At 36.2% G+C, this 17,450-nt stretch overlaps 2 protein-coding genes across 7 annotated transcripts in view; one reads left to right on the top strand and one right to left on the bottom strand.

Annotated features, from left to right (window-relative positions):
* The first annotated feature begins 94 nt into the window (after positions 1-94).
* On the top strand, positions 95-10,815 carry LOC110369938 (spatacsin). Of its 2 annotated transcripts, none has more exons than XM_021325580.3 (15): positions 95-412; positions 624-1,038; positions 1,703-3,588; positions 3,924-4,100; positions 4,352-4,546; positions 4,878-5,160; positions 5,236-6,165; positions 6,402-6,565; positions 6,654-6,815; positions 6,893-7,432; positions 7,854-8,051; positions 8,452-8,706; positions 9,002-9,270; positions 9,677-9,823; positions 10,239-10,815. In XM_021325580.3, the coding sequence occupies exons 1-15, from the start codon at positions 236-238 to the stop codon at positions 10,309-10,311; spliced, it is 5,871 nt and encodes a 1,956-aa protein (XP_021181255.3). In that variant the 5' UTR covers positions 95-235; the 3' UTR covers positions 10,312-10,815. The 2 variants fall into 2 exon arrangements, with proteins under 2 accessions (XP_021181255.3, XP_021181254.3); XM_021325579.3 differs by having other exon boundaries at positions 3,906-4,100.
* The window catches only part of Inae (inactivation no afterpotential E), a 100,397-nt gene continuing 93,755 nt past the window's right edge, over positions 10,809-17,450 (bottom strand). For 2 of the 5 annotated variants that reach the window (XM_064036361.1, XM_064036360.1), the window contains exons 8-15: positions 17,095-17,218; positions 16,715-16,840; positions 16,486-16,578; positions 15,867-16,021; positions 15,465-15,620; positions 14,401-14,513; positions 14,144-14,164; positions 10,809-13,973 (exon numbers count right to left, since the gene is read on the bottom strand). In XM_064036361.1, the coding sequence (XP_063892431.1) occupies positions 13,799-13,973; positions 14,144-14,164; positions 14,401-14,513; positions 15,465-15,620; positions 15,867-16,021; positions 16,486-16,578; positions 16,715-16,840; positions 17,095-17,218 (963 nt within the window). In that variant the 3' untranslated portion in view covers positions 10,809-13,798. The remainder of the gene's footprint in view (positions 13,974-14,143; positions 14,165-14,400; positions 14,514-15,464; positions 15,621-15,866; positions 16,022-16,485; positions 16,579-16,714; positions 16,841-17,094; positions 17,219-17,450) is intronic. The other 3 variants (XM_064036362.1, XM_021325587.3, XM_021325588.3) reach the window with 3 other exon arrangements.

Below are 17,450 nucleotides of genomic sequence, written 5' to 3'. Positions count from 1 at the left end.
TCTGTGCCAGTGGAAGTCACTGTCATTGTCAGCTGAATTGAAGTTGTTGGTTTTGATAATTGTTTTTTGGCAATGTAAAATTGAACCTTAATGCTAAAGCATTAAAATTCAAATTTATTGGTGAAAATATGGTTTTAATCATGGTATATTTTTGTTTTGTGTAAAGATTGTTGTTCATTGTTCGAGTATTTTGTCAAATAACAAGCTCACCCGTGCATCAATGTCGTGTTAAAATATGGAGGGTTTAACACAAAATGAGAAAATTATTTGGGTATGTTGGAAAGAAAAGTCTCCGAGAGATGTGGTCAGGGAGGCAGCTGCAAAAGGAACTCATATTGAACTGGCGATCACGTATCTCAAGGAGAAAAATGGATGGAATGAATCTACTGCTAGAGAATGGTTTCTGGCGGAGGTGAATAACCTTTACAATTGTGTTACAATGAAATAGACACCTGCTCACAATATATTTGGCACAAAACAAGTTGAAATTTGATATAACTCCCTATTGAATTATTATCATTTGTAATGATAATGTACATATATGATTTTATGCTATGTTTTTAAAATCATCTAACTTGCTTTGTAAATTTACCTAATTGTACATATTTATTAAAATGTTTTAGGTAAAAGCCTGGACAGTCCAACTGCTCCTAAGAAAACAGATCTTCAAAGTTTTGCATGTTCTGAACAAAGTCAAAATAAATCCTGAGTTGCATCTAATGATACTCGCCCAGGACTCGGCTCAGATAGAATACAGAGACTTTATTGTTGAGCATCTAGAGAAACTTTCCAAAGACATGAATAGTGAGATCATAGACAAATGGCTTGATTTCAAAAGACATTGGAACTTGCTAAGATATCTTGAGAAATCATTTGAGATTGATGGAACATTCAAACAAAACAAAGTCTTTGGAACAGGGAAAGACAGAATAGTGGTTAATGAGAGCGAAATCAAAGCTTTGACTATTGAAAAGATTCAGAAGTATCCTCCAGAATGGAAAAGTAAAATTGCCACGGCATTGTTTTTTAATTCTTTTGGTAAGTTACAAAATCATAATACTTTACAAATATTTTTATAAGATATTGTATAGAAGAGATGACCCCAGCATAAAAACCATATTTTTTGCATAACCCCCTTTTCCTAAATATGCAGGGGTAAATAGGGCAGAATTATTTTCTTCCATACATCTATATCAGCTGGCATATATCCACAACACCAACCTTTTGACCATATAATGATTTTTTATACAGACCATCTAATATAATACTTTGCTTTCTAATTTGAAATCTTTAACTTTCATGCATTATTTCATATACCTTCTTTCTTAGCACATCCCATATGAAACTAAAACATTGTTGTATCACTGCTTTTTACCTAGTTACTATGCATTCAATGGAACTAGGCTATATGATAACTGGACAAGTACACAAGCATATATTAATTCATAAATGGTAATGTTCATTATTTATTTGGCCTGATAATATTATTTGAAATCAATAAATTACTCATCTCTTACTGTTGCTATTACATTACTATAATTTATAGTAAACTTGTAACTGATTCATTTAGGGTCATGTAGGCACATGCGATTTTGATCTTTATTGCCAACATATAAGAGTCAGAATATATAAAATGTTATGTTTTGCTATTTTGTTTGCTTTGTGACACATGTTACAATGTAGCATATTGTTTATGTTTCAGAGTTCTCCTTATTAGACTTCTCAGGAACATTAGAAATGTGGAACTATTTGGTGGTGAATAACAAAGCGATGATCTTAGTCCGCTGGATAAATGTACAGACCTCGGAAGTAGTTCGAGACATGAACGCGCGTTACATCTTCTTCAACAACGAGGGATTTGTTAAAAAGTTACTCAATGTGGACACCAAAGGCTTTGACACACACGTTCTAGAGAGCTTAGACGAAATATTTCGCAAATGGCCCGTCACTAACGAAATGGTAGAAAATGTCGCTAAAAGTAATTGCTTTGCTTACACACAACTATGCATTTACGACACTTTGTGCTCGTACGGTATTGTGAATGAAAGCGAGCGAAACAACTTGTTTCTAATTATATCGAGATTATCACGCACGCAGAACTTGAAACTCATTGACGACATCTTCACTGAATCATGTTCCACTATCAGTAGACAGCACTTCTACGTAGAGCTAGCTAAGTATTGCGTCAAGAACAAGTTATATAAAGTACTCACCTTATGTGTGGAGGGTAATATATTAGATACGGACTTGTCAGACGTGGAAAAGGAGGCGAAAGATTGCATAGAACTGTGGTTACTCTTCAAAAGCATTGAACAAACTTCTGATAGACAGAGCCATGTGCTACCAGTTTATAAAACGTGCGTTCAAATAGCTAACGAAAACATCGATGACTATGTTTCTTCTAACCCACATTTAGTCCTAGGAATGATTCTACTTGAGGATGCCAAAAAGTTATTTGATATTTTCTCCAAAGAAGACTTTTTACAATTTAAAGACTTTAAACTGCCAAATATGATGTACAAGGACAAGCTTCCTCATTTGTATAACGTCTACAAAAAATATACAGACGACAATCAATCGTATGAGTCTAGAGACGTGAATGTGTATCAGTTGTTGTCTGGTTACCGTGGTTTAGATGTGTCCAAAATATTTGAATTCCAACTGGTCAATCAAAACACAAACAGCTTGCTTAACGATAAGCCTGATAGACGCAGCTTGGGAAGTCTCTTATCAAGCGACGTAGATGTTAAAGCTGCCAGTATAAAGGCTTTATCCCAAAGAGCTATGGAGATGCCCGATTTTGCAGATGAGAAATTGATGAAGAAGTATGGCTATGTGGCCAAGTTGAACCACGTGTATTACTTGAAACAGTACCGACCTTGTAACGCAAGTCAGGCGTTTGTGTCGCAGCAGTATCAGACATACAATCGTTTACAGGATAAAAGTGTAAAGAGCGCGTGTTGTGAGGCCCATGCATTGGCCTTGCAGTACTGGCATGACGGCGCCATGACCGCTTGCACAGTGTCCTTCATAGCAATGATAGGATGCAATCCTACTAGATGTAGAGTACACATTTCGGCGGCTAAAATGATAAAGAACCACTTAATGGAATATAAAGGATACTCTGAAGAAAAGGCAAATAAAACAGTAAACGAATACATGTCAAAACTGATACAGAGTAATGACGAAGCTGCTAAAGAGATGTTGCAGTTCATGGAAGAAATAACACTGATCAGGATATCTGAGAAGCAGAAGGCGGATGGGAAAGTGGATATGTCGTTGGTTCTGTACGAATCCCAGACCATGGTGAAGTTTGCTACGTTGCATAAACTGCCGTTGCCTGAACTGCAATTACGAGAGTTTGTTAAGACCAACTCCTGGTTTAACTTTCTGCTTTTTGGCGATGTCTTCCGTTATCCCTTGGCTCAGATGCTGCAGTTGTCGCAAGAATTCGAGAAGAAGTCGTATGCTGAACATTTGAAACACATTATGCTGCACCGTACCGTGGATGATAGTGCCGAAAAAGAAAATAAGGTGCCGACTAGTAATGGGCAGCGACGTGTATCGAGACTGAACTCCGTAGACATAGTTAGTCCACTTTTATTATTATTTTCTTACTCACTTTAAATAATTATTATTTTCTTATTGAGCACTATACTAATGATAGTAGTTTTTGACATCATATGACATACATCGCCAGAATGTCCTTGAATCTTTCGAAGTATATCTTATATGCTAATCTAAAATTTTGGTACGTCAGAGGTACAAAGGAAAAGAATGCATATAGAAAAACCTTGCAACCATAGATCATTTTTGTAACTCCCTGTAAATTCATGTGTTTACTAATCAAATTCCATTTTGTCTTCTTTTTTCAATTTTCTATAAACTTATATCACTGTACGTAGGGTTCTGTTCTGATACAGAGTCCTAGTCCGACGCAGGGGGGTAGCTTCGAGTTCCCCAACAGCGCGTACATGGGACGCGAGTTATGGGAGGTGGCGGCCGCGTGTCACGGGCCTGAGGACCCGCCAGCCGCCTTGCTGAGGGCCGCTGATATCTGCAGGGAACCCCTGCTCGTTCTTATTGCGAGTTGTTATGAGGTATGTACCAGTATTTGCGAAAAAAACAGGTCCTGATGTTTTTAGAGATATATTATCCAGTTACTTAGAGGAACTGACATTGTGATGTGACACTTGGCATGTGTGAAAGTTATTCTTGATCAAATCTTAGTCATCCTTATTTTTTTAACCGATTTCAAAATAGGAGGAGGTACTCAATTCAACAGTTTTTTTTATCTAAACGAAAATTTAGGTACATTTAAACTTTTACTCAAAGAAATTGAAATTTTTAGCCGAACGCCGTAGACGTATTATGGCTGCAATGGATTCTATCGTCCTTGTCTCCGAGTTCCCGGTCTCAAGACGTGCTGCAACAGTTGTTGACACAACAGCACGTGGCCGCCGAACAGTTCCAGAAAGTGGCTGAACTATGCCTCTTGGAGGGGTATGTTACCACGCTGCATGAAGCTATGGTCATATTCATGCCGGTAAGTCGAACTAAGAAATAAATTCGCTTTATTTTTTTCTGATCCAGATTGTTTTGTATCTATGTATTTCAAAACGACAGTCGTCTTATAGGTGAACTTAATATCTCCTTGACATCTTTTTGTATCAAGTAGGTATATTGTGAATGTAATTTTGTATTAAGATTGCGTTGCGCCACTTCTTCTTCCCAGAAATGATGATAGGAAGTAGTGAAGACTGGGTGTTTTGGGGGCGGAGTACTGTTTTACCTACTTTGAATAAATGTTTTTTGGTTTTAGTGAAAAAAAAAACTTAAGTTCGTACTTTAACTGAATCCTTGTTTTCGCTTTTTAGGAAAGTCCCCTTACCTTATTCACATCATTCCTCCACCGCTGCATTCGTCACCACTACTTTGACGGGGAGACCACAAAGTTGCTGACTCGTTTCCTACAACATGCTCAACGCAAATACAGTGTTGGCGGCAGTGGGGCACCCTGGCAACTGTCTAAGGACGCCCTCCAAAAAGTTTCTGTATCCCTGGTCAAGATTGCACTGAGCCATAACTTCGATAGCGCTTTCCATCAAAGAGAATTCCTCAAGTGCTTGGCTGTTAATCAGTTCGAAAAGGGATTCACTGGTAAGTTGACTATGGTTCTTGTATATAACATTATTTATTAGAGGATAAAAATATCATAAGTATGTCTTATTTCAGTACCTACGCCAAACTTTTCAACGTTATACGAAATACTAAAAATATCTATGGAGACTTCATTAGCGGTTAATATATCCAAAATGCTGCAAGATGACTCCCAACAATATTTAGAAGAATGTGTTCAAATGTACACAGCGAACAGAAATTATGACGTGGCTTTGAAAATTGCTAAGCTTTCTGGAGTGCCTGTCAATGGGATTTTAATAGCAGAATGGACCCATAAGTATGAAAACCTTCTCGAAAAAGAAGAAATGCTTGATGATAAAGCTATAACTCTCTTCATAGCGGAGTGTAGCGAGGCCTTCAAAAAAGCTGCCGTGACATTTAAAGACGCTACAGATTTTCTTGTGTCCCACGTAAACAACATCTCAGATACGACACAAAAGTTCTATTCGTACAGAATCATTATGAACTGGTTCGAAGAAAATTTGGAATACGGAAGAAGGCGGGAAGAGATCGAACACCTAATGTGGGACGCATACTTCAAAAGCGAGTCCCAAAACAGCATATTCCTAAACAGTTACCAAAGTACTTTGCATTTCATAATCAATGGACAGAAAGACGCGAATATCTCCAAAAAGATTGGCATGGCCAACGCTGAGAAACCGTTTTCTTTGAGACTAGATGAAATAGAAATTGAATCGGATGTCAGTAATATAGAAAACGTGGTTATTTTAGAGGAGCCTGAAGCTATCGACAATTGGAGGCGTGTTATGAACCAGCTGCTTGAACTAAAACTCTTGGTTGATGCATTTCGGTTATCAGCGTTGTTTAAGAATCCACCGGAATATAGGTACAGGCCTCCAGCGTGTCCCGTGCAAATTGTCAGGACTTGCTTGAAGCTGGCTGAGGGAACTTGTTCACCGTATGAGTTACCGCAAGAGTTGAGACTCGTGATATCGTCCCCGGTTTTGCAAAATAAACTGTCAAGTAAGTTGTTCTGTAGTACCAACGCCAGCTCATCTAGCTACTACCATCTTTCAAATCCCTAAATAGATTTTCAACTTTATAGATAAGAAGCTTAAGATTCAATGTTGATTGAAAAACAATACCGATTGGAGTAGCTTCATGTGCTGGCATCTGTATTATATCGCATATAGTAAATATAAATTCAGCGCTTAACATATCCAAAGATTTCAGCAGATTTTAAGTAAGTTTATTTTCAGTATCAGGTATATCAGATGCAAGTTTCGAGGAGCTGGTGGTGATACAAGGAGAAAAACAAGAGAATGTGCCAGAGAGCGCTCATTTGGCGGCACGCGAGGAAGCCGACCGGTTGTCTGCCCTCGACGCTCTAGCCGTCAGAAGTGGACTTACTGTTGCCAAACAGGTAATACCTACTTACAAAAAAACAAATATTTTTTTTTTTTCAGGGAAATAAAACCTCCTTTTTAACTTTTTCGATGTTTCCTCTCCAGGTAGCCAGCTACTTTCGCATAGCACTTCAAATCGGGTGGGACTACACATCAGTGTTAAAATATCAGAACCGCGCTGTTGATTTTATCAACCTTGTGAGTGGTAGAGCCAGGATGTCTCTTGCTAATCTTGTGTTCAAAACCTTTAACATTCCTTCGAAGCAGGTAAGAAGTTACAACAACATAAGAGTATTATTTAGTTAGTGATAGTGACTAACTATAAACTATATTAAACTTTTCAGGTCGCTGAATATCTCTGCAAAGAAATAGTAGCAGCTATCATATCTCCCCATCTAGTAAAAACCTCAGCATTTAGACAAAAAGAGCACTTCCAATATACTCTATGGGGTTACGCTTTAAACGCGGACATAGAAATGTTCCTCAACATGCGACCGGACGCTTGCAGTCACATCGGCAAACTGATTCTAGACCACCTTATGGCCTTTCAGAAGATATACAAATGTACTGGAACTTCCAAACCACCTGACAATACTTTTGATGACAGCCGGTTAGACGTTGAAACTTTGATAGACGAAGAATATCAGAACGTAGAAGGTGATGAGGCAGAATCAGTGTTGACTGAAGAAGGAACAATACTTTCAGCTGAAACTGAATCTGTGTATTCGGTATCTACCGTGTATACTGTGTACAGTAATAAAATGTCCAGGGATTGTAGAAGGAACTTGTTCGATGTGATCAATAAGAATAATGTCCATATTCGCTATGAAGTCAAGTCTAATATTAGGAAGATTACTAAAGGAGCGAAGTTGTCGACGAAACAGGTACATATGCGATATTAAGTAATACTATATGGTGTAGATAAAAACTCTGCGTAGCTAGTAAATATCAAGAAATAGACACGCGGTGTTCCAAAACGTCCTATTCTAATGTCTTATTTATCATCAGCCTTTAATTTTTACCTTCCCACTGTAGACCACATGATCCACTCAAGGAGAAGGATTGAGCGTTAATGACCACATTTGCTCAATTTTATAAAATACGATAAATATAAAATAATTCAAAACTGACATTTATCTACTAAAATAATATGGACTTGTATATGTCATTACTGTGTGCTTAGCCTGAAATAAATACTTTCAATTCAATTGTCCCAAAATCAAAATCAAAAATCAAAATCAAAATCTTTTTATTTCACATAGGCCCCCAATTTCCAACAAAATTTTTCACATTGTCACTTCCCAGGTAAACATAATCTGCCTCGAGCTCCTAGTAGTGGCACACGAGTGTTTTGCCTGCGCCTGCGACACAGAAGGCGTGGCCACCACGCTGCGATCCGCGCAGGCGCTGACGGCGCGGCTGCTGGCTGCGAGGTCGTGGAGACTCATGGTGCGGCTGTTAACTGGGTTAGCGAGGTACACCGAGTGTGCTTATGTGTTTCAGGTGAGAAATTATTATAAGTTTTATTTATATAAGGTGATTGTGATTTAAACCATAATATTTCTACAGACATTCACAGAATCAAGCATTAACTTTCCACTATTGTTATAAGATTGAAAATTTATTTTTTAAATTTGAAAGTGGTAGGTTGATGTGCCATCGTTTGCATAAATGACGTATAACAGGGTAATTTTTTTAATTAATGGACATGACTTGAAATTGCGACATTTCTCGAAGTTTAAACAAAACAACTCACGTTTTATGCAGCAGTTCTAGGTTCTAATATTTCATTTGCGCTAAATATCATGCCGTAAATATAACTTTCTTATTTCTAACTTCTTTTAAAGAAGAGTTCACATCATCTGACAATTCTTCGGTTAACCTAGACAGGTTTTAATTCCAGGCGTTACGCGACAACCATCAATTCGAGTTCCTCCTCGGTCAATTCGACTACATGCTAGGCCAACAAGTGGACAAGATAGCTGAGTTCAAACAAGGACTTCTAGATTTCCTCAAGACTCACTGTCCGGGAGATACAGACACGTACATTATGGTGGCTTTGCATTTCAACATGTACGCGGAAGCGGCCAGTGTTAAGAGAAAACAGGCTATGAATCTGATAGATGATTTGGAGAAAATGGCGCTGGATTCTGCAAAGGTTTGTAAAGTTTTAGTAATCATCATCATAATATTATCTATTTCAAGTCAAAACGAAAACTTTATGAAAAGCGATTATCACCTCAGAGCCCAAAATTCTAGGCGCCTGTGTGTTCCGTTACAGATACCTTCTTGCTTTTCTAAAATTTCATTTTCATTTCTGACTTTGATCATATAACAAGTATTGTCAGAATTTTCATATCTTTGGTGAGATTTGTGGATTTTACGAAAAGGCATTCTACCACATGGATAAGTCCCTTTCCCATATAATTCAACCAATTTTTTTACCATTACAGGCGACATCCAAAAAACCATTCCAACCGCCGACCTGGCTCCAAATACACGACAACGTGCCAACTCGCTCGCTGCTCGACACAGCTTTGATCCACTGCACGGATGCGGCAGAATTGTACCTACAGGGCGGATGTACCGGCATCGCGGGGGAAATGGCGGCGCTTGCGCAACAGATAGCGTTGCAAATATCGTTGTTAAATGCTTCGCCAACGAGGCTTATATTGAATAGGAGTACTGAGCAGATGTATAGGCTTGTGAGTGAATATTTGAGGTGAGTGTACTTTCGTTTTAAGTTTTAGTGATGTGTTCTTGATGAATCCATTAAAAATTGTATGACACAAACTCTTCAGTCTCCTCTCGAAACATGTTCTTTCTCTTGTGAAAAACGGTATTGTACGCAAAAATAAGATCTGTTTGTTCACTAGTGGTTCTTCAAGCGAAAAAGGTCCAAACCATCCAACCTATTTAGAATAATTTAGAAAAAGCCTATTTTAGGGTGGATTTGAGAGATTGAAATTTGATAGGCATAATTTATATGGAGATTATTGGAGTTAAATATTCAGTCACTAATCGCAAATTAACGGATGTATAGGTTCTAAAAATCTACAGATAATCGAAGATGTTGTTGTACTGCCTAGCCATCCTGTGCCTATAACTCTGAACATTTGTTTCCCCAGTTTCATGGAAGGTCTGGTATTGCTGGCTGGTCGCGGCGGCGAGGCGTGGCGCGAGCTGGCGTACCGCCGTGCGTTGACCAACGACCAGGCTTACCTGCGGGATATGGCCACCTACCGACCAGATGTGGCGCATGACTTCTTGAATAGGTAAGGAGTTCATTATTGGAATTTTAGGTCTTTTATAATTTAATAATTTTATGATAACAACATGCTCCCAAGGTCCGCGCGAGTAGGTACGCACGGGACACGTTCGAGGAAGGGCTTGTGCCACTAAACTAAAGTTATTCCCAATGTGGGAGTGTCACTAGCAAGTTTGCAAAGATTTCCTTATTGCGTTAATAATCAGTGCTATTTCATTTGTACCTATACTTAATAAATGTTGTAATAATCAAGCTGTTTTTCGCAGTTTTATGAGCGGCCTGACTGTTATAAGTATTTAGATTTAGTTTAAGACATATCTAGAGTTTTCTCTGCCTCCGAACCAAGTTTTACCGAAATTGGTACGAAGCCGCTTGCGAGATAGGTTTTTTTCCAGTAGTTATGTTATTAATATATTTTTCAGATATAAAATGGAGAGAAATAAAACGACTGTATCTCAAGCGGCCATGACAGAGCTACGCAACCTTTGCAGATGATATAAACTCAAGTGATGTACCCCGAGACATAAAGATCTCAACTGTATGTATAATGCTCATTTGTAACTAGAACTAAGAATCAAATATTATACCAAATATCATTAATAAAATGCTTAAATGCGTATTTTTTATCTGTTATACTTCATTTTAAAGTTTATTGAAAGAAATGTAATTTAAATCGATCGCTGTGATAATTGTTTGACTCGACTGATGAATTTAAGTGTATTTTTGTATCGTGTTTAAAATGTGTAATAAATATTGTAATGCTTATTTGTTACTTTAATATATAAAATATGAAATAACAATTATATTGCCCACCATGATATCACTTGTATTCATAGTTCAGCTTAAAAGTGCATGCTTTATAGATTTTAAGTAAGACCTCTCTCGCTTTTTTTAAGACAACATTTTTTCTATAGCTTATCACGTTAGTATTTGACACTGTAATATCTAAATATTATATCGATAAATACGAAATGGGTAATAAAAAGATATCATACTTAAAATAGATTTTATTTATAAATTAAAACAAAACCCAACACAAGACATTGGCTATACTCTATTACATACGGTGAAAGAGATTATAAAGCCCTAATTTAGGGTACAAGTGAAAAGAACCTCAGTCCTTCTAATACTTGAACATACACGCGATTCAGTACCAATTTGTGTAAACTATAAAAATACAAAGTATAGAAGAATTAAGTAACATATCAACGGTACTGAACGCTAAAACAACATTATATACAAACATACTGAAGTAAATATTAAAATATTTATATCTACTAACAACTTGTCACATAGTGTTTGAGATTGTCGTATTGTAACATTATTATATATTTTATTTATAATATTAAATTATTTACTATTTAATGAAAACCATAACGGGCCGTTGAATTTTGATTTCCTAATGATTTTGAGGCTGCCTAATAATCTCTTGGTCTAGTAATTTAAGACGCGTCATTAATTTAATTTTCCATTTTTTAATAACAATTTGCAGTAATATTTACCGAAGTTCCAATTTTCATGCGAATCAAACTTATGAATTCATTTTTCATAATTATTTATAATGTAGCCCAAACAAGAACATATCAAAAAAATCACATCGTTAGCTACCATATTCAATGTGAGATGACAACATTGGTGACGCACGTTAATCTGTGAAGACTCCTGCGCACGTCTGTACGATGTATCGATTAACGATTAATCGATACGATTTATCGATTCCGGTGACGGACTGAGGACTACTACATAATACAAAAATTGGAATGTAAATTATTCGAAGTAAATGCCATTATTTACAAAAAATATCACCTAAAAGTGTAGTCAGAGTATATTTTTATCAAGTCACAATAATTTTGTTCCCGAGGTTCAGGTTTGTATTTACAAGAAATATTTAAAACGGTAGACTCTTTAATTGAATAAATGTAGGACCCTACAACAACAGATATAATTAATACTTGAGGCCTACGAATTTTAATCAATGTAGATGCATTTTCATAAACTTGAAAAAATATAGACAAAATTTATTTTTACTAAAATCAATTTGATATTACAAAAATGCAACAAACTTTATACAAACATTCATATTTATTTTGTACACACGTAACAAATGATTATTAACGTTGCAACAATATTTAGGTATACAACAGTAGGTATTTTAGCTGTCAGCTAAATAAACCATATTTTTTACACACCCTAAGTTTACAAAAATACATCTTTACAAATATTTCCTAGGTTACCTGGTGTTCGAACATTGGTGTAAGCGACGAAAATAATTTATTACTTAAATGTACTTATATTATATGTAACTATTATGCAATGTAGATAATTTATTACATAATTGACTTCGGTAACGTTGTATGCTACTCTAGGGTCTAATTATTGTACTTAGTGGTAGCTTTGCAAGTCTAAATTATCGATATACAATTTTATAGTAAGAAGGGGAGACAGTCATAGGGGATTTTATATCTACGTCGTTTATAGCAAACGTATTTTTTAATTTAACATTTAAAGAAGATTTTTTCATCTATTACCAGATTGCTTATTTTTAGCTGAACCACATATCGCCCAAAATGTAAAGTCAATAAAACAAATGAGTAGCGATTTGAATAATAATAATCCTACATGATAAGATGATTTGTCTTACACATTGGCAGTAGAATTTATACAACAAAAGAATGTCTAAAGATAATTTGAAAATATAAAATTGCTTGTGTTTTGAGCAAATTAATTTCTTGCGTGAGTATCTGAAGCACATTGAAAGGAAATAAGTGAAGAAAATAAAGATTTGAAGAAGAACGTTTTCAACGTTGATATGTTATACATTGGGACGAGGTTTAGTTTCCTAAGAGCTCTGGCATACCTTCCGACCGCAATGGGTCAATTAATTTCACCCATTGCTAGAACAAAACATACATCAGATATCCACTAGATTTCTATATATAAAAAAAAATTGAAAAATATGAATAAAATGCGTTTGGCAATTTCCCATCTGCGGTCTCATACTCTAAATACGCCAGAGCTACGCATCTCAAAAACATAAAAAAATACATATACACTTACACTAATTTATGTACAAAATAATATACTATATCTACCGATGCGGCACTGCATACATACACAATCATAGCTTAAACTTTAATGTTCACACTAACATCATCACAGTCTTCTCACAGGTTCTTAAACTAAACTACAAGTTAATTTTGACACTGGTTCTGTCAATTTGTTCAATATCAATTAAATTGAAATTCTGAGTAATTTAAGGTACATATGTACAAAAGATTCGTAGAGATAGGCATCTGAGTCACGTTAGGCTTAGGAACAATTAAATAAAATCACATTGTCATGTAATATAGATCAGAAAAATTAAAACAAAAAGTAAAAAAAGATTTTCTGAAATAGTGTCATAGTTGGCATTTTTTTTGAAGTAGCCTTATGTATTTTTATCAATAATATCAGTATTATTGTTTTGATATTTTAATCGAGTATGTTTGATTTATATATAGATCTTTAACTCATGATTATGTATTTCTCCGAATGATCTCGAACTTGCCCATAAAATTAAATTGACATCGAAAAACAAAAAGTAAATATATAAAAAGGCAAATAGCATTGGCAAGTTTCGTTCCAAAATACCTACTAAATAAAAGCATCTTTGCTCTCTATGAAGCTGCTGCTATCTTCTCAAAGTCAGAAGAAAAACCACTATCTGGTCAGGGAATGCAAGACCAGATTACGCATCATCGTATTTATCTTATAATTTGTTCCATTATTTCTTAGTTTAAAATTGATATCTTTGTCACAGTTGACAGACCTTGAAACGCCAGGTCTATCACTTTTGTAGCTCTATGAAATCTTGCGTCATCAGTTTCAATATCGAATCACTTTTTCCTAGTCAGATCTTTTTCACAAAAGCACGGTTAACCGTTTGTCACAATTGCAGTTCTAAGTTCTATCTACTTTAGTACCTAGGTACGTAGTGTCCAGTCTACACGGTATGCGTAAGTCTGTAGCGATGCCTTTCGTCTAGTACCGTGCGAATAGTGCGATGAACGTTCTCAGGTAGATGGTCGAGTAACATACGAGGCATTACTTGTAGCTCCATGAAGTCCTCGGGACACGCCCACCTCATCTCGTACGTGGGCTCGGTTGTGCGCACTTTCCTGTGAACGGGTAAATTGGATTTTGTAGTCAAAATTAGAAGAACACTTTCAAACTATCAATATTGATGAGCAAAGTTGTTTGGGTTGTTTATTTTCGTTTCAGATTTGCTGTCTGATGTTTAATGTACTAAGTATACTGTTATTAAGAATTAAATAAAGTATTGCATTACCTCTCTTCTCCTCCTTCATCACTTTGGTCAGACATAGTTAGAATGTTAGCAAACAAATTAGACAATGATGTAAAATCTATTGTGTAATTTACAAAGCGAGACACTATAGCGTGTACACACTTTAGTGTGGGATGATCGGGGTATTTCATGAATATTTTTATTTAGACATCTATTCTTCAATATTTAAACTACATTACGACTACTATTTACATTGAATAAATTCTGTTTTTACAGTTGAAATAACAGAATTCTCTTACTTTTCGATTCCCATGCGCTTGCGTCGCACGATGTGCAGTATCCGGCCCGGAGTGAAGAGCCTCGCTGAAGAGAACCGCCTCGCGAACACGTCACGCGAAACTAACGCTGCTTCCTATAAACATACGATTATTTAATTTATTAATATAGAGATATTTTTGGAAGTGGCCATTGGACCTGTAAAGCACAAATAAGGTTACGTTTTATAATGCTTTGTCACTATTACAAACCTGAGTAGAATAAAAAAAATGATATACCTACCTACCTACATATTTGAGGACTTAGGGTATTGCAATACTGTATGCTTAAATCTGCTTAGTTTTTAATACTTGGAAAAGATCAACGTATGCAAATTGTACAGCACCTATATAAAATATTTAAATAATTGTTAACTATTAGAATTGAAAAATTTAAGTAATTACATATTTTATAAACAAGCTTAAGGAGAGAGGTTAAATACTTATTTTAGTTATGTTATAAATTAACACACACAAAACACAAAGTCACATAAAACTTTAAAGCAAACAAAATTATGTTACTCCACAACCAAAAATTTAATCACGACACAATTGCAAACTATAATAAACATGATAATATTAAAAATGATTTGGGCTAAAGCGATTGTTCAAAGGGTAGATAGTTACATTTACAATATGATTGATTAACTATCCCTAGTACGAAAACAAATTTTAATAGGTATATTTTCAATAGTTTTTATAAAAGAAATCATTTGTGAGGTGTCAAGTTTTATTATATTTTAAGGAAAACTCGTACCTGAGACATACATGAAGTTACATACACACTTTTTTGGTAAGAACTTTTTCCTTCGAAGAATGCAGATATTTGTACTATTATTAGCTAAGCCTACCGGTAAGTGAAAACAGTTTTTATTTTTAACATTGAATTACCTCATAAACATGTAGACCCTTATAGTTCTTCGTATGAACCCCTAAGGCTAAGGTTGTATATGATGAAAACAAAAAATGGAAAAATAAGCCTTACCGCTATACGAATAAAGCCCAAAGCTCACAGAAGCGCACACGCTAGTATAAAGATGGTAACTGACAGCACTCACTGTGGACACGCTATGGACCAGTAGCGCGTCGGCGGAGTCGTCTGAATGCTGGGCTTCTAGCTGTTCGGGTCGCCGCCATGTGGACTCCAGGTCCCGCGCGGGGACGCCGAACAACGCGTAGCCGAAGCCGTTCAGCATTATCCGGTACTGAAAGAGAAAAGGTTCGTGTGGTAAAATGATAGATTCTAAGTCAAGAATATTTGATTTCAAGACCAGTAGAAGAACTTCTAAGCGTTTGTTCCTATCTCCTACGACCTAATTAAAATGTTACATTTTATTTAAAAAAAAAACACATGAGAATTTTCATCATTTCCATTCCATCTATTTTCAATGAATAAGGTCCTTCTCGATGAAAATATCTATCAACTTTACAAAGGTTTTCCGAATATTTACCTTAGGCAATTTGGTGGCATGAATGGTCTGTATGATCTTGGTCCTGAGGTTCTCGATGCTGTGCACGGAGAGTCTCATCACCAAGTCGTCACCGACTCCCACCGTCATCACGAATGATTCGGTGAACCGCGCCGCCTCCCGGCTTATTAGACCCGCTGAAAACATCCCATTTATTTAAAAAATCAAGTAGATACACATAACTAAGCTAATAATTTAATTTATTAAAAAAAACAGTTTCCAGCCACCTGAAACCGCAAATAACCTAAGCTCTTAATATTTTAAGACAACAAGCGTGGAAGGGATTTAAACGGGATCAAAATATTCCTCTAAACTCGAGCACCCATATATTTCAGCTTCTAGGAAAATGAGATGCAAGCAGAGGAAGGGTTGAACAAATGATTTTATTCTGCTGTGTTATTCAGGGTAATTAATTATGGCCACAGTTGGCTCTTAAAACGAATGAAAATGAACGAGTATTTGGAACACCTGTATAATTAGTATTATTATGGTTTTATGGCTACATTTGGGAATCGTTAGGGTATATAAATTGTGGTCATAAAACATGTGGTCATTAATTAATGTCTGCAATTTTGGTAAAAGTATTTTGAGCGGTATTCACCTGGCGTTGAAAATGCGAATACTTTGAGGTGCGGATACCTCGGCCTTAGTTTTAAAGCTACTAATACTGCTACTCCTGCACCGAGACTGTGACCTGGAAACACAAAAATGCAAGAAACTTTGATATTGAATCCAAAACAAGTTCAAAGTCAAATCGGTATGTGCGACATACAAAAGTAAGTTATGAAACTTTTCTTTTAAATGTTTAATTACTTATGTATAGTACTGACCAGTGAGTACGAGGTCGTAGTGAGGGAATTGCGAGAATGCACGGTCGAGTACGGGCAGCAAGCGTTTCAACATCTTCGCGGCGCCCATCGACATGCCCTTGTGAGCTGCTGTGTCTTCTGGCAGACCTATTGAAATAATATAAAGATCCTCTGTGAATGTGGAATACAAGAAGGGAATTTTCGCTGGTAGGTAATCACTATAAGTAGTATAGTATTAGTATAGTACCGCCGAGTTACAGGTCTGCGTCATAGTAAAAATAAATCATCAAGATACAGATTAATCATGGACGTAAAACTTAAAGGCGAAACGCCACGCCAGCAGACCCGGTCTTTAAGATTTTTTCTTTTAACTTAATCGAATATTTCGATATTAAACTTACCCTCAGCTTCGAACCGCTCTGAGCCAGCAGTGAAGTCCGTGAAGATGTCCCTCAGTGAGATGGAACCCCTCACAGCTACCACTATGCTTTCTCTCTCGTGGTCCGCTATCACGCAGAACGGTAGCTATAAGAAAAGGTGTAGTTGTAAGTACAAAAACCCTATGAGTAGGTAATAGCTAAACTGTTTATTTAACTATGCGATTTAGATGAAGGCAATCAAGTTAGTTTTATAATACAGGATAACAATACAAACAGCATATTTCTAAACCTAGACTTCCTAAAAGCCTTTATATGGAAATTTTTATTAATATGTAAACTCCTTCCGCCGTCAGACTTGGCCTTACCAAAAAAGCGCT

This window comes from Helicoverpa armigera, chromosome 9 (assembly GCF_030705265.1).
Source record: "Helicoverpa armigera isolate CAAS_96S chromosome 9, ASM3070526v1, whole genome shotgun sequence".
NCBI classification, from domain to species: domain Eukaryota; kingdom Metazoa; phylum Arthropoda; class Insecta; order Lepidoptera; family Noctuidae; genus Helicoverpa; species Helicoverpa armigera.
The sequence above is the reverse complement of the archived record's forward strand: the minus strand, read 5'-3'. Positions and strand labels throughout refer to the sequence as shown.